Source organism: Raphanus sativus, unplaced genomic scaffold, assembly GCF_000801105.2.
Source record: "Raphanus sativus cultivar WK10039 unplaced genomic scaffold, ASM80110v3 Scaffold0080, whole genome shotgun sequence".
In the NCBI taxonomy this organism is placed as follows: Eukaryota; Viridiplantae; Streptophyta; class Magnoliopsida; order Brassicales; family Brassicaceae; genus Raphanus; species Raphanus sativus.
Genome location: NW_026615402.1, coordinates 48526 through 71983, shown reverse-complemented (window position 1 = coordinate 71983; position 23458 = coordinate 48526). Strand labels below are relative to the sequence as shown.

Below are 23458 nucleotides of genomic sequence, written 5' to 3'. Positions count from 1 at the left end.
TGATGTATGATCAATATAAAATCTAATTTGATGTTATTTCTATATTTAAAATTTAATTTCATTGTTTTTATTAAATATTTAAATACTTATTAATATTAATTTTATTTTATTTTATTATATGCGTAACACCAAATTGTTACAAAAAATAAGTAACTTAATCTTTTAAATTATCTTAAGAAAACAATAAGTACGTATTTTTGAAATGGTATGGGATCTCATGACATCGAGCGCGAAATTTGTTTACTTATCAATTGTTTGGATAGTGTGAACACAAAGGTAAGTTTCTAAAAAAAAAAATTCTAAAATGATATACGATTTGATAAAGAAGGCGAAATTAATTATTTTAGGTGTCTTTGTCATTGAATGAAATCGGTAGGTGATTCAATAGGATCTAGTAATTTAGGAATGTAATGGGGAGGAGGTCTAAATATATTAATAAGGGAGAGAATATTAAAAAAGATTGGTAGAATTAACTATATAGTTGAATGGTAAATTTAATTTAAAACTTACAAAAAAAGTTTGGGTCCAACCCAATGTTTCTGATTTAATAAGATAGATTACAAAAGACTGACTCGAAGCGAGCCAAAAGTAAACCAAAATCAAGTTTATTGAGGCCGCTATAGAATAATTTTTTAAATATTCAGATTACTTGATTTTTTTTTTTAAAATACTCTTACTTAGATGAGCCCACACTCGAACTCGAGAGAATTAATGGACCCACTTCCCAAAACAATTATAGTTTTTTATGGGCTGATAATGGGCTCCTTGTTTAGTTTAAACAAAGCCCAATATCTCGTCCAAAAGTTTTTCACCTGTCGTCTTCCTCGTCGGCATTTCTATCAATCACTCACTTTCTTCGCCGGACTCCGTCGCTTTCTATTATCCAGGTACGTTCACTCTGGATTGAATATGTAAAACGTTGGATGCATTCCTAGCAGCTCTGGATAAGATTAGTTTTAGGAATATGCCATCTAGATTCAACCTTTACTGGAGCATATTGTTACCCACCACCTGTTTGATGAAATGTCTGAATGAAGTTAAATGCTGGAGAATTGTATGTCAGTATGATGTTGATTCTTCTTGTTTTTTTTTTAATTCACCACGCAGTTAAAATCTAGGAGGTCAATATCACACATAAGTCTTTGTTCTAATATGATTTATACGTCTGATGATATAATGTGATATCAACATTATATTAGAGTTTGCTTACATCATTTGGTCTCAGGATATGTTGATGATAGGTGAAAGTGAAAGTGAAAGAGTTTCTGTTAAACTCATCTAAATGTGTTATTTAATTCTCTCTTTTGTAAGGGTTTACACTTTGTTTCTCATTGCAGACTTTTGAGTAAGAGAGACAGAGAGACAAAGATGGTGATTCCACCGGCAGTGACTGTGAGACCACCTCGTCTCTTTGATAACCTCAAACCTTACGTCCTGAAGATGCACTTCACGAACAAGTTTGTCCACGCCTAAGTCATCCACTCACCAACGGCCCACAGTGGCTTGCTCTGCCAGCTCACATGAGAAAGCATTGAGGGAGACAATGGAGGTCACACGCGACGTGGCTGCTGCTTCGAAGATTGGGAAAATCCGTGAGGAAAGACTCTTGATCAAAGATACCCCAACTGTTGCTATTCACATGAAGAAGGAGCAGAGGTATCATGGTAAAGTCAAGGCTGTGATTGATTCTGTGAGGGAAGCTGGCGTCAAGTTACTTTGAGAATCCATATAACCAAACCAAGTTCATGTTGTTATTTCAGAACATTGTCGTTTCAGACAGATTGAGATTAGATTGGTGCCACAAAGACGCTTTAGTTCATGTTATAGGCTTAGAGACTATTGAAATGATAAAAGAGTAAACAAAGCAATAAAGAGATTATATTCTAAAACCAAAGTAGACCCAGTCTATACAATCCGGTATTCGGGTCGACCCATTTGTGTCTTCCTCGCGGACCAGACTTGTTAGAACTTTCAAGTCACAAGTACATACTCTTGTCTGTTTCGTATTCTATCTGAACTTTTACTTCGAGCTTAGATCAATCAAGAGAATATGGGAAGATGTTCAACGAAGAAGGTGCTTCTCATTCAGAATCCGATCCTGTTTCTTCATCTCCTGATCTCATTCTCCTCCGGTTAGTCTCCAAACCTTAGGGTTTTGTGATTCACATTTACATTTGATCTTTTTGTTAGGTTTCAGAAAATGGATATTGTAGATTTCGGATTCCATCACTCAAAGTCTCAATCTTTTTGTCTTTCGGATCAGTCTTGACTCGTCTGATCCAATCCAAATTGAGTTTTGCGTTCTGTTCCTCAGCTTGTTGCTGCTGTTCATGTAGGATATCATGAAAGTGCAAGTCTTTGCAATTATGAACTTACCAAAGCTGTTCAATTTGAGTGAAAATGCTCTGTTTTTAAATATCTTGATTGGAAACTGAGTTTTGCGTTTTGTTAATTGTTTCTCAGACTTGTTGTTGTTCTATGTATAGGTTCAGTGTTCGTTATGTGATTGGTCTTTTTGATGAAAGCGGAAGTCTTTGCATTTAAAACTTATCAAAGCTGTTCAATTTGAGTGAAAATGCTCTGTTTTTGGGAGTTGTAACTTGCTCAAGAATGTTGTGTTTTCAGGTGGTGCAGTGAAACCGGATCCGGGAGGAGTATGTGTTTCTAAAGGAGGAAGGTTTCCACCATACGAATCAGCAGGAAAGCCTCCTAACTCTGTTGGTAGAGGATCCAAGGATCTAACGATGTGCCGTGTGTTCCGTAAAAGGACATGTTGCTCCCCCGCTCAGACAACCCCAGCTTTCGTAGCTGTCAGAAACTTGGCTACTTATGGAGAAGCTAGTCAAGATTGTCTGCATTTGTTCGAGTTATTGGAGTGTTCAATCTGTAACCCGAACGTCGGTATTCAACCGGGTCCTCCTCGCATCTGCTCCTCTTTTTGTGACAGAGTATTTGAAGCTTGTAAAGACGCATACTTCGCTAGTAATGCACTTACACAGGTAAGAGTGATAAAAACAAAACAGATGGGCTTTTTTGTTTTCTGTGGGGGGTTTGTAAAGGATCTAATGGTTTCCATATGTGATTAGACGATTGGTCCCTGTGGTGTAAACGACGAGATTCTCTGCGTTAAGGCTTCATATTGGGAGTCTAATGGCACATCATTCTGTGAAGCAGCTGGTTTCTCCGTTCAAAAAGATGAAGATTCTAGAGAAGAAACGTGTTACGGAAGCAAAGCAAGTCTAGAATCTGTGGTGGAATCATGGTCAAGAGACTCGAAAAAGAAGACCTCTTTCAAGACTGAGACTTTGTCATGTTTTAAAGATCTTCTGCAATGGGTGCGTGTAATGACAACGATTCAGAAGGTTTCTATGGGGGTGTCGTTTCTTGTTGCAGGAATGTTCTTGAGCAGGTTTGGCCTTTTCTCTCTCTTCTAAATAAGCCTCTAAAGTAACACCTCGTCGTACTAAGACTTATTTTAGCTGGCTACAGGCAATGGAATAACCGTATGCAGAAGCAGAGGCTAGCTGCGATCCAGAGAGCTGCTAGACGATTGGGAGGGGATGTAAACGGGGATTCATACAGTGCAGCTTTAAATAGAAGAGTAGTTCAAAGTTGATTTCTTTTTTTCTTTACCAATGAACAAGCGTATGGAAAGATGTTTAGTTGCAAAAGCCATGAACTAACTGTTCTTGAAGTCGAACCTTTACTCTGTAGAGGCTTGTCTCAAGTAAAGTTTTGCCAAATGCTAGTGTATATGAAATGTGGTACCCTGATGATATGCAAAAGGGTTGTTTGTACATCAAGAAAAAGAACGAGACGCACTTAACTCTAACTTCAAAAGATTTCAAGTTTTGGCTGAAGAACTATGGTCTTGGCAGAAACGAACCTTCTTGAGAGGGTGACCAATGCAAGAAGCTGGGGCTGGTTTCATAATCTCGAAAGAGCAAACAAGAGACTCGTCCACACTCAATAATGCACCAGCGTTATATGTTCTAGGACCGGCTCTGCCTAAGCCCATAGCATCACTGTTGTCTGTTGCTCATTCTCACCGAGCGCGGATGTATGGTAAAAGCTAAATTGACTTGCATTCGTAAACAAAAAACTAGAACAGCTTCATGAAATACAATGTGAACAGCTCTACTACCACGGAAAGAAAAGTTATAAGTTTATAGAGAAAAATGGTCTGCATATCTGATCAAATGCAGAGGAATGTATATAAATATATCAAATAACTTATACAAAGTGGAAATACTCATATGAAATTTCTTGTCTAACATTTGATTGACTTATAAGTAAATGTGTTAACAAATATAAAATGGCATTGCGTGTGTAATGAAAGAAAAACCCCCACTAGTTGCTCGATAATCCGATAATTTTCATTGACGGCAATTGTCCAAAAATTACAATCCAAAGTCATGTTTTAGCAATAGCAAGCAAGTCCAACACATATACACTACGCCTTTGAGACATAAAAAGATAATATATTTTACAAAAGGCCTTATGAATTGGGCCCAAAGATCCAGCCCAAAAGCGGAGATGAAGTCATCAAACCTAAAATGCGAACGAGCTTCCTCCTATAAATTGATAAAAACCCTAGCCTAAGACTCCGTTTTCCTCCGTAACAGACGCCATGGTATGTACTCACTGATCTCCACTCTCCAATCTTCGTTTCTTTTCTCATTTTACTCCATAGAGTTTCTTTTAGATATGTAGATTTGAAGTGTATTGTTCTGTAATTATCATTATCGTATTGATTTGCTTGATAGCTCATTAGTGAGATTGTCGTTGTTGTTGTTGTTGTAGGGTATCGATCTTATCGCCGGAGGTAAGAGCAAGAAGACCAAAAGGACAGCTCCAAAGTCCGATGATGTCTACCTCAAGCTTCTCGTTAAGGTATTGTTAAAATCTCTATTAACTAGTTGTCTGAATCTTTATGATTCGTTGTCTGAACCGTATGGCACATTGGTTTATCTTGGCAGCTGTACCGGTTCTTGGTAAGGAGAACCGGAAGCAAGTTCGATGCTGTGATCCTCAAGAGGCTTTTCATGAGCAAAGTCAACAAGGCTCCTCTTTCACTCTCCAAGCTCGTTGAGTTCATGAACGGCAAGGTTTTGTTTCCTTGAGACTCACTCTATTATCTTATTATGTTAGGAATTAATTAGATTTAATTTCTCTGGATTGTTTGTACTTTTATCTTACTTTAGGATGGTAAGGTTGCTGTGTTGGTTGGGACAATCACTGATGATCTGAGAGTGCATGAGATTCCTGCAATGAAGGTTACTGCCTTGAGGTTTACGGAGCGAGCTAGGGCTAGGATTGAGAAAGCTGGTGGAGAGTGCTTGACCTTTGACCAGCTAGCTCTCGTTGCTCCATTGGGACAGAACACGGTTAGTTTTATAATTTGAAAAATTCTTCTTTTGAAGTTTTTAGCATGTGTATAACTTAGATGTGTTGTTTGTGTGTTGTGTGACAGGTTCTTCTTAGAGGACCGAAGAACTCTCGTGAGGCAGTGAAGCACTTTGGTCCAGCTCCTGGTGTGCCACACAGCCACTCCAAGCCTTATGTTAGGTCTAAGGGAAGGAAGTTTGAGAAAGCTAGAGGAAAGCGAAAGAGTCGTGGTTTCAAGGTCTAAGAAAGTCCTCAAAACTGTTTTCGAGTTTGTTGTTTCTTTATATGGTTGCTGCTTTCAGAATCCAAGTTTTTGTAGACCACTTTTGTTACTCTTTGCCTTTTGCAGACATTGTTTTGAGTTTTCTGTCTTTCTGTTCTAATCGACAATTGAATGTTTTGCTTTCGCCAATATTCTTGATATAAAAATTAGAGGCTGAAAATGAGGGTACTGCTGAAATGATCAGCATGAAACTTTTCAATTTAGAACACTAATTTTTCTCACAACAAGTGTATGCAACATTTTAGCCCCAACTCCTTGGTAACAGGAATTGGTTCGAAAGTTAAGTACTGGAATTGGTTTCTAAGACGAACAATGTACGAGAACGCAAAAGTTGTGAACACCAATCAATATAATAGAGACAGAAAAACAAATTCAACATGCACATAGATTGGTCCGCAAACTAGAAATCTGATCAAAGAGCGTCTTACATTTTTGTTGTTACAAGAAAAAAACTAGTCGAAACTAGCATTCAAGAACTTATATGATCAAACAACCCAAAAGGATAATAGTCTTGACTGATTCAAGAACTTATATGATCAAGAACTTTCATCACATGATTATGAATATGAGTGAACAAGTAAACCCCTCTTTGGCTTCTCATGCTTCTTGTGAAAAGTCTTGTCTCTAGGATTTCATTTTTTACTAAATTAGTAACATATAGATCAAGATTTACTAATTGATTTTCAATAAATTAGTAACATATATACCGGAAGATATTAACATGAATTTACAAAAAGCTAATCATATACTCATTTACAAAATCCTCAAGGATTTTGTCATTTTCTTGAGTAAAAAGCACAGATACATACACACGACCTCTAGTTAGACACAATCTTAAACAGAGCTTTCCGGAGAAGCAGAAGGTGAAACCGAAGGGGAGGCCGATGAAGAAGCTGAAGGAGTAGCCGATGGAGAAGCTGATGGAGTAGCGGAAGAAGTAGTTGATGGAGAAGCTGATGGTGAAGCTGAAGGAGAACCTGAAGAAGTCTCTGAAGTAGCAGCTGATGGTGAGGCTGAAGGAGAAGCTGAAGAAGTATCTGAAGGAGTAGCTGATGGTGAGGCCGAAGGAGAACCTGAAGAAGTATCTGAAGGAGTAGCTGATGGTGAGGCTGATGGAGAAGCTGATGGAGAAGCTGACGTTGAAGCTGATGGAGAACCTGAAGAAGTATCTGAAGGAGTAGCTGATGGAGAAGCTGATGGAGAAGCTGATGGTGAAGCCAAAGGAGTAGCTGACGGTGAAGCTGAAGGTGACCCTAAGCCACTGGTTTCAGTGACGGCCGAGGCTCCTGGGGAAGCCGCTGGAGAATCTGACCCTGTTGTGGTCGAACTGGAACCGGGTTCTGTAGAATTTGTCGAGCCCGGTTCGCTTGAACCGGTAGTTGTAGAACTGGAGGAACCGGCACCAGTTGCTGAACCGTTTCCACCAAAAAACCCGGGTGTGTAAGGAACACCTTTACCAGGAATCCATTCGTCACCTTGTATATACTTAGCTGGAGTGTACTCAACAATCTCTTCTTCACTCAACTTCTTGATTCCCGCCCAAGTAACCCGGTTAGCCACACCTGCACCCGGTCCAGTGTTCCTCACCTCCGAATAAAAGAGTGTGGCGAGGCCAAAATCTCCTTGCCACGCCGACCATCCTTCACCCGGGATAAAGTCCGGTATAAACGTCTCCATGATGATAGTTTTTGAATACTCTTTCCACGGTCTTCCGAGATAAGCTTTGCTAGTTTCCTTGACCGCCAAGTAATCTGCTTCACCAGCAATAGTACACCCTTGGAGCACGAACCCTGTGGGCTCCCTCGGATCTTTACGTCCGTGGGCGGTAATAGGACATGCCTGGTTCGCGAGTGGCTTCCTCACCAGTAATGTACAGTTCTGGAACACGGCGGCTGCGTCTCCAAAGAGGAAATCTATGGTGCCTGTTATCGTACAGTCCCGGTAGAACTGACGGTGCGAATGTGCGTAGAGAGTGTCTTGGTAACCGTCAAACCTACAGTTGTGGAATATGGATTGGTCTGATAGAACCCTAACGGCAACCGCTTGATAGTTTAAAGCCCCGGCTGTGTTCTCGAATCCCATGTTCTTGGCAATGAAATTGTCTCCTACGATTGCTGCAATAAGTACAAGGTTCATTTTGTCATATACATTCTTTTGTAATTAGAGAAATAACAAAAGGTAAACAGAGTGTGCCCTTTCAAATTATTTTTAGACCATGTTAAAAAAATATATTAACGGTAATATATTTTTAAAAGTGATGATGTAGTTTCAAACCTAATAATCAATCTATAACCTAAATTTAAAAATATGATAAAATAAAGTTTTAGGTTTTAATATATACATGTATAATGTATTTTTAAAAAATGTCTAGACTATATTAGACTGCTCCACTTAGATATGCTATAAAGACGGATAAAATATAACATGAGAGTCATTACCAACGGTAGCTGTACGGTACGTGGTAATACCGTCCTTGAAACTTTTGTTGCCGGAAATGACGGTTTTGTCGGGGCCATCACCGATAAAAACCAGATTAGGCATGGTCCGATTCACCTGAACAAATTCTTTATAGATTCCGCTCTTAATATGAACCACGAAGGTCGCATTATTCTTCTTCGGTACATTTTTCAATGCCTCGTTGATCGTCTTGTACTGACCGCTTCCGTCTTGAGCCACGACCATATCTGGTTTGACCTCGGACAATGGAGCGTTCAAGAGCCTACGCACACGCCCATCCACCCACGAAGGAAACTCTTGAGACAGCAGCCGGCGACTATTCATCTCCGGCAAATCCATTTGTCCCAAGTAATTCAACATCTCGCTGACCATCGCAAGCCCGTTATGTGTTAACTGGACCGCAGTTTTCAATGCTTTCTTCATCGTCTCGCCGGCATCTCCTTGTGTCCCTTGAAACCCATCGAGACAAGTTTGCTCATGACTAATCGTCGCGCTGAGCCAAACCTTTAGCTTGATCAATGCGTCGTCAACCTTGTTATTAAATGAATTAAGTCACACACTGATAGTTAGAATAATAATTAACTAATATATAAAAAAGATCGGATAAATCTATTTATCGTCAATTAGTTTTAATTTAGAAGTCCATAACAAGTCTGGATTTTAAGAACCTTGTGCAGCTCGAACCTTCCCAACTCGTCAAAAGATTTACTAAGCTCGCCGATTGCATAATCCATTAGCTCCGTGCATTGATCCAAAGCCATCTTCGTCCTTGGATCCTTTTGTAGCTCAATCATAGTAAGTGACTTCTTTGCCACGTTACTTATGTGTTTCATCGTTGCGTTAAACGCTGTCCTCACAAGCTCCAACGGGTCCGATGTGTCCTTTGCATCTTTCCTTAGAGTATCTTCACAAGTCTTCTTGTAATCGGTTGGCGCGCAGACATCTTTGATGGCTTTAACGGAAGCCGTGATCTCTTCTTTAGTTCCGCTATCGTTATTGACGCTAACGCCGATGGTAACGGCGACAACCATAGAAACAAGAAGAACGGAGGAGATGGAGATAACAACGTACCTCCTCTTCCTCTTAGAATCGTCGTCGTCGTATGATCCGAAAGCCATTTTTTATTGTTTTTTATTTTTATTTTTTGTTGTTTTATATAGACTCCTTTTGCGAAGCTTACGTAGCCTCCTTAGGAGTGTTTATTTTGCATAATTTTGAAAATATTTTACAATGATAGTTTTGTTTTACGACAGATAAAGAGGTTCATAGTTTTGCTTGCTATGTTTTATGAGGTTTGGCGGGAAAATCGTTATGCTTAAGATCGTGAGAGACAGAGACAAGTTAGGGATGTGGTTTGGTTTTGGCCTTTGATTTTCTCTCTATGAGTTACTACTAAACATGGATAATTAATAAATACATTTGTAATCTCAATTTAAGGTATAATCGAAATAAAATTACTAACTAGACTTTTCCCGTTATTTATCGGTGGGCAATGTAATGCCTTGGATAAGAGAAAGAATGCAATCTCTTAAGAAAATTGTTTTAAAATATTTTTAAGAGAAAGAATGCAATCTCTTGTAGTTCTTATTGATCTTAAATGGGTATATATGCGTGTTACATGCCCTAAGTACATATATAGATTGAGGAATATTAATATCTAGATTTGAGAAATATAACAATTCTACAACACATGGTAGGGTACAGATTTCAAGTCCACTTCTGTTCTAATTTATGAATGTTCTTACCTAGATATTCGTCTAGATCATTTGCAAAAAGTGTTGGTTAAACCATAATTTAGGGTTTGAAGACTATTGTTTTGCTAGATATTTTTGGACATAATATTAACTAAACTTTTGGTTGCTTACTGGAAACGTTTGCTGCTGATTTTTGTGTGTTTCGTTTCAAAATTTTGGTACATCTCTATAATATTTGAGAAGTTAATTTCCTATTTGTAACGCTCATGTTTATTTTCACGATGGTTGGTTATACTGACACCCTTAATGAATTAAAAATATTACATTCAAATATTATTATTGATGTTTTATTTAGTTTTCTTTTTAAAATTTTGTAAATGACATATATAATAAAAATGAAACATTTATAAAGTTAGAAAATGAATTTAAAAGCGAAAATATATGTAAATATAATATGATTTTATTAGAAAAGGAAAGTTAACAAAATAGTAATATTTCATTTAGAAATATTTTAAATAACATAAACATACTTTTGAAGTAATAAACTATTTTCTTAGATAAAAAAATTATATTTGTATAGAATGTGATTCCATAAAAAAAATTTACAGATAATCTTGATATTATAAAAATAAATATTATTTCTTTTAAGACATAACTTTAAACAATACAAAAATATATTTTCAAAGTAATATAAATGTTTTTTTATATATCTATCTTTTTCTTAGATGATTAAATAAAATAATTAAGTAACATAAATTGATGTATGTTTAAATGACTAAAATCGTTTATAATTAGTATTGAAATGTTCTATTGTTTTGTATATTTGACTATAATATATTTCAATCACAGCAAAAATATCTATAAATTTATTTTACTTATTCAATATGATTTCTCAAATAAAATCACAATACTTTTTACTGATTATTTTTAAGTGATATTAAAAACCAAATAAATTTTAACAATAAACATTTTTGATCAAATAATTACAAAATCTTTTAAATAACATAACACTACATACTTTAACGAGGTAGAAATATTATATTTCATCATTATAAAAATTATTTGTCTCTTAATATTAAATTTTCATTTGAATTTTATGTTTTAATTTTTGTGGAAATTAATATAACCATAATAAAAATGTATCAATTACTTATGTTGTAATTTCCAATTGATCATCGCTTATTTTCTAATATTTTTAACAATCAATATATAATCTGATAAATATTATAAAATACATGCACTTTTAAACGATAAATAAAATTAATTTGATTTAACTTAAATATAATAAAATAATTATACTTCGGTTTGAATTTGAAAGAATATATGTAACTCAATATACTCACAACATGAGTGACTCGACGAATCCAACTTATATTTAAAATCATAAGTTTAGCTGCAATTAGAATATATAATTTATGATAATAATTTATTTATAAATATAAACTATATGATGACTCGAAACGTATTAACAAATGAAAATAAAATATTAATCAGCTGTTACAATTTGGTCTTTTGTAAATATTTATATATATGCATGAGACTTCAGAATATTATAGTTATATTAATTTATTTAATTTGAAATGAGACACATTAGTTTTTTTAATTTCAATCTAAGTATAACACATCTTAAGTTATACATAATATTTCTAAAGTATATTTATATATCTAAGACAACAACTTACATAAATACAAATAAGAAAATTAATCAAAATTTTAATATATATATATATATATATATATAACAAAAATTATTATTGTTGAATTTAGAGAAATATATGCAATCCAACTATATCCAAATGATAATTAAATCAACTATAAACACAAAAACCATGACTATATATAACATATCTAAAATTATATGTAAAATTAAATTAATATAATATTATTAATATAAATTATGCATATAAATATAAATTAATAAAATTAAAAGTAAACAGCAATCACTTATTATAATATATTTTTTTATAATATTTACACTCGTGCATGAACACCGAACAATCACCTAGTAATATTATATTTGGAATCAGAATTTTTGGAGAAAAATACAAACCTGAAAAAAACTAAGGACTTAAGGTAAAAGGTTTTATAATAAAATATAGTGGCCTTAAAAATGTCAAAAGTATTATATGTATCAAATAAATTTGTTAATAAAGTTGGACATATATGTGCATTGGGAAAATCTCTATACATGTGAAAATCTCTTAGGAACTCGTCACCAGCAAAACACAGTGACAAGAATTCAAGCCATGCTATACGAAAGGATTAATAATAATGTTGTTAACAGCTTTAACAATGTTTTTTTTTTTTTTTTTTTTTTGTTTAACCTGGAGGGACTTCCACCACCAGGGGCCAACCCCTCGGCGCGAGGCGGACCATTTGGTAGTATGGGGAATTAGATACCTCAATTGCCTGGCCAGCGGTTCGAATCCGGGTGCGTATTGGGGCCGAAGCTCCCTCAACACCACCAGGCCAACCCCGCTGGTTAACAATGTTCGCATCTTGTTTTATGGGTTTCACTCCATGATCTTGGATTTTTGCAGATCATACAAGGGATATGTAACAAAAAAAAACCAGGATATTATGTAGTAATAAGTCAGTATTTATGAATATATTGGATACTACTTTTCATCAATAGTTCTGTAGTCTGATTTAATGAAAAAATGACACTATAGGTATTCAAACTCTTTTTTTTTGTATATATATATATACAGAGCGGGTCCATGGCCCAAGCCAATGAATTAGTGGCTTCCGGCCGTTTTATTTTAAAGAAACGTTTGGCCACATTTTTCCAAAACTTTCCTTTAGTGGAATAATCTGAAAGCCACAGACTTCCTTACACCAACCACCAGGGTACGACTCTGTACAAAAGCTCTGTCAATTCTTTTTTAATTTGCTTCGGATCCTGAAAATAATATATTAGAGGAATAAAGCTCTCATTCTTACTAGTTCATGCACCATATTGTTATCTTGTTTCATTTTGGGTATTTTCTCCCAATTAAAACATATACAGTCAAAGTTGACTAGGAGTCTAGGACCCAAAAACATCTAACAATTTTTTTTAACTTATATTTCACAATTTTTTTTACTTATTTTCTACACAATTAGAAGAATAACATCATCCTTACATAACATTAAAAGAAATTTCTCTGACTAGTAAGCTTACTAGAACAACTCCATTGGAATATCTAAGATAATTTGTAGATATTAAGAAACAACAAAAAGAAATCGGAAATAGCGAAAACACGAAAGTTATCAGTTTTTCGTTAAGAACCTCGATAACTTTAGACACTCTTATTACATATATTGTTTTCTGATCAGTATGTACTAATCAATATTATTGAAACTGGACCATGAACAGTTGATAAAAAGCTATGTCCAACTTATTTTTTAAACTTATCTAAATGATTATCTTAATATATCATGTAATCCCTTTAATTATATAAAATATAATTACAAAGTAAAACATAAATATAATTATAAAAATAACAAATATAAAAATTAAACTTATAAATAAAAATTAAAACAAAAATATACCAACTTTTTCATAAACATTTACTTGGGTTTGGTTTCACTGACTTTTTTCTAGATACGAGGCAGATGTATGTTATCAATACTATTAAAGATGGATCATGATTAGTTGATAAAAAACTTATGTCCAATTTATTTTAAAAGTTTATCTAAATGATTATCTAAATATATTAGGTAACCACTTTTAATTATATATAATATGATTACAGAGAAAAACATAAATATAATTACAAAAAAATAAAAATATAAGAATTAAATTTCTAAAAAAGTAAAATATCAGCCTTCAAGAATAAAACTGTACTTAAAATTTTACTATTAACTTATTTACATACAAGTAATTAATACTTCCTCTGTTATTTTTGGAAGGTAGTTTTAGTTGAATGCACAAAGATTAAGAAATATATAATTTATTTTAAAAATAGCATTTGATATACGAATTATATATAGTTAACCCAATCATAAATAAATCTACATTATTTGATTGGTCACACTATATACTCAGTAAACATAAAACTACTTATACAGTAAGACCTCTATAAATGAATAATGTTGGGACTTTGAAATTTTATTAATTTATAGAGATATTAATTTTTTTTTAAAAAATTTTTATTTAGATTTCTTATATTAAGATATATTTATTCTAAGATAAAAAATATTTATTTTTTGTGTAAAGACATTAATTTTAATTTTTCTGATATTTGAAATTTATATTGATTTTATTATATTATTTAGTGTGTATAATATATATTGCATAGAAAATAAATATAGTTTTAGATATAATATTACTAAATCTTTTCAAAAATATATTAAGTGTTTAGAAAACATAAAGATAGTCTCATTGTGAATGTAAAACAAACAATATATAATAGGTTCTTGCTTATATAAGATATGTATACATATAAATTATTAATTTATAATATCAATGAGACAATATATTTACATAGAATTTTCTAAAAAAATATTATGTTATTGATTTATCGATTTGTGTCAAATTTTGAATCTGTCCAAGTTGAGACCGACAAAATTTATTAATTTATAGAATATTATTTTATAGAGATTATATTGTATTTTGATACAAACAATTTTTTTCCTAAACTACTTATAATATAAAATAGGGGAGTATTAAATTTGTGAGATATCTTTGGAATACTCACCGATAACTATGTGATAACTATGCTCTTAGCTGTCATTCATTTTTAAATGTATTTTTTTGGGGAAATAATATATATGTATATCTCTACACAGAAAAAAATATACACATTACATATTTAGTTGTATACAACTCCGTATTTAGACCATTGCCATTTAAGAAAAAAAGATGATGACCAGAGAAACAAAAATAACTTCTAAAGAATGGATTGAAAGTGTTATATATTACTTAAGCACATAGTGTACACCTACTCCATTGAGTGTAAATACAGGCTGTAAAAATGATTTCCATAAGTATTATTCCACAGGAAGGTAGAATGAGTAAAATCAACATAATGAATTAAAGAAATAACCATAACTTCTAGGATATGGATTCAAAGTGTAGTTCTGGTTTTACTTAATTCTACACAACGGAGATTTTATTCTATAATTGTTAACTTACAATTAAGTTATCTTCACAATAAATAGTGTCCTCATTCTCCGAATCTATAGCACAAAGAGATAATATTTCTCAATATTCCAAACAAATTAAAGAAAAAAATATTTTGATATGGAGAACCAAGTTATGTCTGCTTCAAGCTCTTCCGTGGCCCCACCCAAAACATGCAATGATGAGATCATCGTGGCCGTGGATGAGTCCATGGAGAAGGCAACGGAGAGCCAAGTTGCGTCATCTGTAAGCTCTTCCGCGCCCCAACCTGAGAAATGCAATGACGTCACCGTGGCTGTAGAGGAGTCACCCATGGAGAAGGCTACGGAGAACCAAGCTGTGTCTTCTGCATGCTCTTCCGCGCCTGCGCCCCAACCAGAAAAATCCAATGACGTCACCATGGCTGTGGAGGAGGCCAACAAGGAGATGGTGGCAACGGAGAACCAAGTTGTGTCTTCTGCAGGCTTTATCGTGGCTGTGGAGGAGGCCACGGAGGTGGTGGCAACGACGGAGAACCAAATTGTGCCTTATGAAAGCTCTCCCGCGCCGCCCCGAGGCACTGACGTTATCGTGGCTGTGGAGGAGTCCAGGGAGATGGAAACGGATAACAACAATCCGGGACTAGGGTCTGCTCTTGTTGTAACTGAAAACCCTAGTCCCGGATCTGGTGCTGTCCCAACAGGGAACCAGATCACGTACCTTTACCCATCAAGATCTAATAAGATCTTCACTTGCCCCCTTTGCAAGAAAGGGTTCCCAACAAGCCAAGCCCTAGGTGGTCACCAGAACGCGCACAAGCAAGAGCGAGAGTGGGAGAAGAAGAGGAAGGATATGGAACAAGAGTACCCCGGATACTCCTTTTTGAACTCTAAGATAGACAATCCTCTTCTGTTTTTCTTAGGTGGCTATTCATCAGAGGCGTTATCAAACGATAATCATCTTGGGATCCCTCTTGAGGCTTTCAAACGCAGGTTCACCGGTAACTACCCTTCCTCGAGTAACCGATTCTCGGACCCGAACATTGCCGTGGTTCCTCGCGTGGCTCCTCCTACTAGCTTCTTCCCAGGGAACGCTGACGGTTCTTCTTCAGGGGGACTTGGGGGGCCTACACCCCTTTACAGCAACTATCCCCCGATGATCCCTAGAAACGCTCCTCCTTTCCCTCCTCCTCAGACCACCAACCTTCCTAGCGGTTTGTATCCACAGGGAAATGTATTGAACGAGGTGAATTTCATCTCAGAGATAGGAAGGGGTAATATTGTGGAGATTGATGACGATGATGACGATGGTGGTGATGTTGAGCCTGAAGAAGGGCCATCCAAGAGCTGGGGGGCTGATTTATCTCTTTGAATATTGTTTAGTCCTATGAATTGTTTAGTTTTCTATTAGAGACATACATCTCTCTCTGAAGATTGCTTTTTTTTTTTTTTTTTTTTTTTAATTTTCATGCAATATGTAAGTAGCATCTCTTCTTCTGGTTGATTTGCTTCTTTTTATCAATAAATGGATTCCTTTTTTTTTTCTTTTTTGTTGCCATCTATACATATATCATGACTCATGAGTTTTTTTTAATCATTTTGGTAAAGGTCAAAATCCTTGGTTTTGCAGGGAACTATTTTTTACCAAAGTTACTTGTCTTGATTTCAAACCTTTCGATTCAGAACTATGGCTCCCTATATCTTGTTTACATACTTAGATTTCTTGATTATGTCAGTCGAGTTATCAGTATTAATGTTGGAGAACGCGTAAGGAAATTTGAGTATATATACATGTAAAACATTTTAATGTGTTCCAAGAGAAATCTCAAAACCTCAAATTGTAAGGTTTCTTATATTTGAAGTTTCATAATTTTGTAGTCCTTGTATTTGTATGTTTTTAAAAAAGTATTGATAACTTTCTTGTTTATAATTTAATTCCATATAGTTTTATATATTTTATATATTTATATATGTTCTTATAAATTTAACTTTTACATATAAATTTAAATAACATAAAATTTTAAATAAAAATCAAAATATTTAATAATATTAAACAAATAGTATATAAAGCAATATTACATCAAATAAATTAATACAAAATACAACAAAGTAAAAATGCATAAAAGAAAATTACATAAATAAAATAAATATTACAATTATACTAATAGTCCGGTAAACTTGACCCTGAATCTCCAAGATAAACGAAAATAATTGGTTTCAACAATTTTTAACTCGTAATCTACAAACAAAAAGTAAAGAAGTTCATTTATCATTTTGAAATGTACTAACTGATCATATATAAGAGCATTATAGGAATAATAATGAATAATGTATTTTAATTCTTTTATTTATACGTAATTTGCTATTATAATGTAATGGTTTATTAATAAGTATTATTTATAATATTTTTATGTATGATTTTAGTTGTTATAAAAGTTTTATGCTTTTATTTGATTTTGTCTAAAATAAAGACTATAATGTAATAATAAAAATTTTGAGATTTTTTAAAGGTTTATCTTTGGAGAAGGTCATCCCCAAATTTCAAATACAAGATTAAGAAAACTTCAAATATAAGTTTGCTCTTGGAAAGACTCTTAGTACTATAGACAATATTCGACATACAATACTATGAGAGATATAGATCCATCCAAATATCTGAAGTGTTCTTGATACATAGAATACTTGTATAGATCTGTTTAGTCATGCTATTCAAGAGCCAAAACTTGATCATACTGCTGCAACGACACTATCTTGAAATATAGATCATTTTCAGAAGGTTTGACTATAGAACCTTCAACAAAACCTATTTTTTTAACTTCAAGACTAGTGGTCATCGATAGTCTCTAGACACCATAGTTATTACCATTAAGAGGTTCCGCAGCTAGAACTAATTTAGGATTATTAGAACTCAAGAGATGATAAAGAGAGTGAATGTTATCAGGTGAATCAGATACTTTAAAATGAGCTAGAGAAGACGAAGTCCCAGATCAAATGAAACGGTTCGATCCTGAGTTCCGTTGATAATGCAAGCTGGATTTGAGCCAGAAGGATCATCGCGAGGTAACAGAGAAGACAAGGAACCAAATTTCAGAAAATCTAGTGAAGAACGACGATATTTCACTTTGCAGTTACGTTTACCCATTAAAATTGATCTCGAGCTCCAATGTCGAAAACCATCTGAAATTGAACTGAAATTGGAATCGACATATGAAGTTAATCGAAAGTGATGAAGACGAAAATATGAAGATTCCGATGAAAATCTGGCGAATGTGTGTGGACGAAGATAAATGAGCGAAGATAAATGAGTGCAGATTCATTAGAGAACAAATTCAAAATGCTCTGATACCATATGAGTAAAATAAACTCATTCTCAATAATTAGCTTTTAATGTACAAGTGTGGCATTTATACTATGTAGACTCTCGTATCAACTGCAATACAAGGACTTTTTCTATACAAATGAACATAAGACATAACTAGACATTCCTTTTTGATTGGATCTTGAGGATACGATAGAGTTTTGTATGCATAATATTTCTATGTCTAAACAGATAAAGTTATTATATCGTTTCATTCGCTAAATTAAATACTAGTATTTATTTGAGGTTAATGTAGTCATTATTTCTAAACCATCACTTTTCTCTTCTATACATAATAATTTTTGGGCATATCTTATGATAAACAAAAGTGTTGTTACCGGTCAGCTCTTCAAATTATTCAAAATATTTGGAATGTTTTTTTGACCAATGTTTTTTTTTTTTTTTCCTTCTGAAAATATATATTGCAAAGAGCAGAAAAAACATAGTTGCAATGGATACACAACCAGAGAAAAAACTTCCAAAATGAACTGAGACCTCCCTAACTCCAGAAAACAAGAACTTTTAAAAGCTCAAAAACTGGAAAAACACCACAACCAAACGCCTCCTCCATAGCTATGCGTTTTCCTCACTGCCTTTTTGTGGACATGGTTAAACGTATATTTCACTGAAATGTTTTTTTGACCAATGTTTTCCTGAAATGTTTCACTGTAAATATATATTTGTGGACATGGTTAAACGTATCTTAGAATTAATATTTTCATACATACCCCAAAACAAAGACTTGAGTTTGCATAATATTATGCTCTTTGTTTGGAGTGTGAAATCAATTGATGCATGCCACGATAATAATTTTTTAACAATCTTGCTCTGGTCTCATGTAAATATGTAATGTAGCCCATTCCAAGACTTGAGTTTTATGTTGAGTTTGACATGAACATACTATATATATACATACGCTCTCTATTATTAAAAACTTAAGTGCATATTTTAATCGCCGCCGTTAGCTGCAGTGTCCGCACTCGAACACGGATCATGCAACCTTGAAGTTTCTGTCCATTTTCTTAGGATATCAAACATTTGCAAGATAGACAAAAGCACTCCAGAGGAGTTTCTTGTCCGTGGGAATCCACCCTCAGACTCGCCGACCAGATCCGGGCTTCCGAGGTCTCTGTCATGACTGCCGGAACATCTATCCCAACAAGATTTACTTTGCTATCATTGTTCATGGTTTTTCTCCTTTAGGTCTTTCTGGACGTCCCGCATACCCCGGTGAGGGCAGCTTCTAGTCGACGTCTGTCTTTTACCCCTTTACCGGCAACTTATCCTCCACCTCCGAATATCACCTCAGTCTCGTCACTTCGCGGTTTACTTGGTTGGATCTCGTCCAGTAAATTTATTCAAACGGTTGGCTCAGGCTCACTAACAAGTTGATTATGGTCAATCCATTATCTATCTCCTCTAAGCCCAGGACAGAAAGTACTTTACTACCATTCCCTCTTCCTATGGAAAGAGATGATTCCTCGGACTTGTTGCCGAGTGTTTGCTTCAGGTTACTCAGGTCAGAAGATGCAATCGAGAATACCTTCTCGTAGATGAGGTTTAGACCTCAACGTCTCATTATGTGACTATTCTCCGATGCATTTAAGCAACGTCTCGAATTCACGGTCATAATACTTATCTCGTTATGTTGCCTTTTATGCTTATGGACAAAGAGGATGGATACTTCTCTTTTTCTATTATATAGAAGAAGACTGAGTTTTTATTGAAAGTTTGTGTTCTAAAATGAAAAGACAAAAAGCGCTCCATAATATCAAAAATTTTGTGGAAGCATTATAGTTTAAAAATTAAGGTTTAAAGATTTTTATATCTAGATTTGGAGTTAGAATCCTAAATTGCAATTTATTGTAGATTAAAAAAAAATCTAAATTTCAAGTTCAGGAGTGTCATAATAAATGTTAGAAAAATATCAAAATTTAACACTCCGAGCTAAAAGGATTAATTTCTCTTCGTATTATGCTGCATGTTGAATATAATTCAATTGATGCATTTCATTTTCTTTTCATAAAGAAGAAACTTGTCAAATCTAAAGACCCAATCGAGTTGTCCACGTAAAATAGACTTATCCATATGGACATTTCTGTTTTTGGATATTGGTTGTTTAAACCCAAATAAAACATATATCAAAAATATGACCAACCCAAATAAAAACTATAATTAACTAGGTTGTTCTAAAGGTCCAAGTAATAAATTAGAAATATCAAAACATATTTTTTTTTATGTCAAATGGGCTTTTTATATCTAAATGATCATGTCCAATAAACATTTTTGTCTGGACATTGATGTTTATTTTTTCCCAAATCGATACATTGGGCTTATGCCTACAGCGAATTCAACCAAGGATTTGAGAATCAGTGTTGAAGGCGTCAGGTCATGCCCGCTAAAGTTTAAAATCTAAACATTAATCAAGACACATAACAGTGGTAGGAGTTACTTCCTTAACTGAATTCAACCAAGGATTTTCACAACTGCCGAAATGATAAAAGACTCATGATATATGGATGGCAGAAAGAGAAAAAAAAAGGAATCATAAACTGATAAAAAGCAAATCAACCAGAAGAAGAGATGCTACATCCAAAGGAATATTTAAAATGAAATAGATAATATTAGAAAAGAGAAAAACAACATTCAGAGATAGATATCATAGAGAGGTCTCTAATAGATATGATACCTCAAAAATGAAAACTAAACAATACTTAAAGGGATAGATCAGCGCCCCAGCTCTTAGATGTCCCTTCTTCTGGCGGATCAACAGCATCTTCACCGTCATCATCAATCTTTACAATGTTGCCATTTCCTAGATTTAAGATGACATCCTCCTCGTTCAATACATTCTCTTGCGGATACAAATAGCTAGGAAGATTGGTAGTCCTATGTGGAGGAAACGGAGGAACGTTTCTAGGGAGCATCGGGGGATAGTTGTTGTAGGAGGGTACTGGCGCAAGTCCCCCTGAAAAGGAACCATTAATGTAAGTGTTCCATGAGAGGACGCCAGTAGGAGCCATGCGAGGACCTACGGTCATGTTCATGTTCATGTCCATGACTCCGCTATAGAAAGATGGGTTAAGGCCGGTACGTATGCGTTTGAAAGGTTCAGAAGTGATCCCAAGATTACCATCATTTGATAAAGCACCTTGTGGATATTTACGTAATACCCAAAGAGGGAACTCTTTTTCCATCTCCTTCCGCTTCCTTTCCCACTGTAGCTCCGTCTTGTGCGCGTTCATGTGACCACCTAGGCTTTGAGCGACTGAGAACAGTTTATTGCAAAAGCGACAAGTGTAGATCTTATTAGGTTCTGATGTGTAGCCCTGCATGAGACCGTCTATTGTTGGGACAGCATTAGATCCAAGACTAGGGTTCTCAGACATAACCTCCCGAGTAGACCATAGGCCCGAGTTGTTGTTCTCCATTGCCATCTCCTGGGACTCCCCCGCAGTCACGTTAACGTCATTGCATTTTTCGGGTCGGGCCACGGAAGAGCTTGCAGAAGACATAGCTTGGTTCTCCATAACAAAATATTTTTCTTAAGTTTGTTTAGACTGAGAAGTTATCTTTTATTTCTGTGTGCTATATTCGGAGAAGTGAGGACACTATTTATCGAGAAGACAACCTTATCGCTCGTAAACACTTATGGTACAAAATCTCCATTGTGTAGAATTAGTTAAAACCAGAGCTACACTTTCACTTCATATCCAAGAAGATATGGTTATATCTTTCATTGTGTGGATTTTACTCATTTTGTCTTCCTGTGGTGTATGGAAATAATTTATACAACTGTGTATTTACACTCATTGTGAAATAGGTGACTGGCTCCGATCAGTAAACATTTTTTAATCGTGAAATCTTGGAAAAACTAGTTAAGCCATGAAAAAAATTAGTTAAGCTTCGAAAATATTTAAAATTTGCTGAATGGCGGAATACATACTAAATTAATTAAAAAATATGTTATTAAATTAAAATTAAATATCAATAATTAAACTAATTACTGCAACATTTGAAAATAACTAAACTCTGATTAAATTATTTTACTCTGTATTGCAAATATCTAGTTATTACGTTTTTAATAATAAATTAACATCTTATAATATTATAAAACGATCAGTGAATGTTTTTATTTACAATATAACTATTTATCATTACAAATTTTATTGCTTTCTATTAAAAATTTTAAAATAGTATTATTATATAGTCTAATAATATAAAAGTGTTGATTTTTTCAATAATCAAATAAAACTCAATTTTCGACTTAATGAAATTGTTTTCAAAATTTTTGTTCGCAGAAACGCAAGTTTGCATTTTTACTTTTTTCATTTCGATATTTTTATGATTGATAAAATATTTGCATAATCACGTTTAAAAAAAGTAACTCCACCATTCCGCAAAGTCACCAACCAGAATCCATGTGTGCTTACGTAATATATATATCACTTTCAATCTATTTTAGAAGTTATCTTCATTTATCTAGCCATCTTTTTCTTAAATGTCATTGGTCAAAATTAACTAATATGTCCCAATATAATTATATATATTATACCAAAAATAAATAAATTGGTATTTTCTGTGTAATGATATTAAAAAAATTATTGGCCCAAGAATATTTTTTAAAATGAAATAACAACCAATAAGCTAGCTGGTCAAAGTAGCATGATGCTATATTCTTCACTCATTTTATAGAAGATGATATTTAATCATTGCAAATACAAATAAATTTCATTGTACATATATAATATTAAACATTGTACTTAGACAGCTGTTTCTTAACCTGTTTGACTACATATTAGATTTGCTTCTTTGCCATGAGAGAAAAATAGGTAAAATAAACTTGTGAGATTATCAGCTTTTTTGGTAGTAGACAAAAATAGGTAAAATAAATTTGTGAGATTATCAGCTTTTTTGGTAGTAGACAACTTTTACTTTTATGTTCTACACTTCTATTAGGGAATAAAAAATTATGAACAACGAAGGGAAATATGAAAGCCCTTTTGTCAAAAAAAAAAACCAAGGGAAATAAAAGTATTTAAGGAGTAGATCGCGTCTGTTTGTAAGAGATTCTCTAATTACTACTCTTTCCCTATCATTTTAACCGATGTTTAAATTTTTTGCACAAAGATTAAGAAACTACGAATTTTTATGTATTAGTATTAGATTAAACTAATTTAACCAATAAAAAAA

At 34.0% G+C, this 23458-nt stretch overlaps 5 protein-coding genes and 1 pseudogene across 8 annotated transcripts; 4 read left to right on the top strand and 2 right to left on the bottom strand.

Annotated features, from left to right (window-relative positions):
* Window positions 1–44: 44 nt before the first annotated feature.
* On the top strand, window positions 45–1819 carry LOC130501005 (uncharacterized; annotated as a pseudogene).
* Window positions 1820–1902: 83 nt separating this feature from the next.
* LOC108827426 (folate-binding protein 1) lies at window positions 1903–3797 on the top strand. 4 transcript variants are annotated; one of them, XM_018600820.2, is made up of 4 exons: window positions 1903–2132; window positions 2626–2999; window positions 3087–3409; window positions 3512–3797. In XM_018600820.2, exons 1-4 carry the CDS (start codon window positions 2051–2053, stop codon window positions 3522–3524), a joined length of 792 nt encoding a protein of 263 aa, XP_018456322.1. In that variant the 5' UTR covers window positions 1903–2050; the 3' UTR covers window positions 3525–3797. The 4 variants fall into 4 exon arrangements, with proteins under 4 accessions (XP_018456322.1, XP_018456319.1, XP_018456321.1 ...); XM_018600817.2 differs by having other exon boundaries at window positions 3490–3797; XM_018600819.2 differs by having other exon boundaries at window positions 3480–3713.
* A 777-nt stretch (window positions 3798–4574) lies between these two features.
* On the top strand, window positions 4575–5794 carry LOC130501009 (60S ribosomal protein L18-2-like). The gene is made up of 5 exons (XM_056995919.1): window positions 4575–4633; window positions 4804–4893; window positions 4980–5108; window positions 5205–5387; window positions 5474–5794. Exons 1-5 carry the CDS (start codon window positions 4631–4633, stop codon window positions 5630–5632), a joined length of 564 nt encoding a protein of 187 aa, XP_056851899.1. The 5' UTR covers window positions 4575–4630; the 3' UTR covers window positions 5633–5794.
* A 589-nt stretch (window positions 5795–6383) lies between these two features.
* On the bottom strand, window positions 6384–9381 carry LOC108826503 (putative pectinesterase/pectinesterase inhibitor 28). Its single transcript, XM_018599876.2, has 3 exons — window positions 8797–9381; window positions 8110–8659; window positions 6384–7785 (listed from the first exon to the last, which is right to left on the bottom strand). Exons 1-3 carry the CDS (start codon window positions 9244–9246, stop codon window positions 6506–6508), a joined length of 2280 nt encoding a protein of 759 aa, XP_018455378.2. The 5' UTR covers window positions 9247–9381; the 3' UTR covers window positions 6384–6505.
* A 5615-nt stretch (window positions 9382–14996) lies between these two features.
* Window positions 14997–16362, top strand: LOC130501004 (uncharacterized). Its single transcript, XM_056995917.1, has one exon. The coding sequence runs from the start codon at window positions 15050–15052 to the stop codon at window positions 16277–16279; it is 1230 nt and encodes a 409-aa protein (XP_056851897.1). The 5' UTR covers window positions 14997–15049; the 3' UTR covers window positions 16280–16362.
* A 4617-nt stretch (window positions 16363–20979) lies between these two features.
* On the bottom strand, window positions 20980–21780 carry LOC130501007 (uncharacterized). Its single transcript, XM_056995918.1, has one exon. It carries the CDS (start codon window positions 21778–21780, stop codon window positions 20980–20982), a length of 801 nt encoding a protein of 266 aa, XP_056851898.1.
* Between the last annotated feature and the right edge of the window lie 1678 nt (window positions 21781–23458).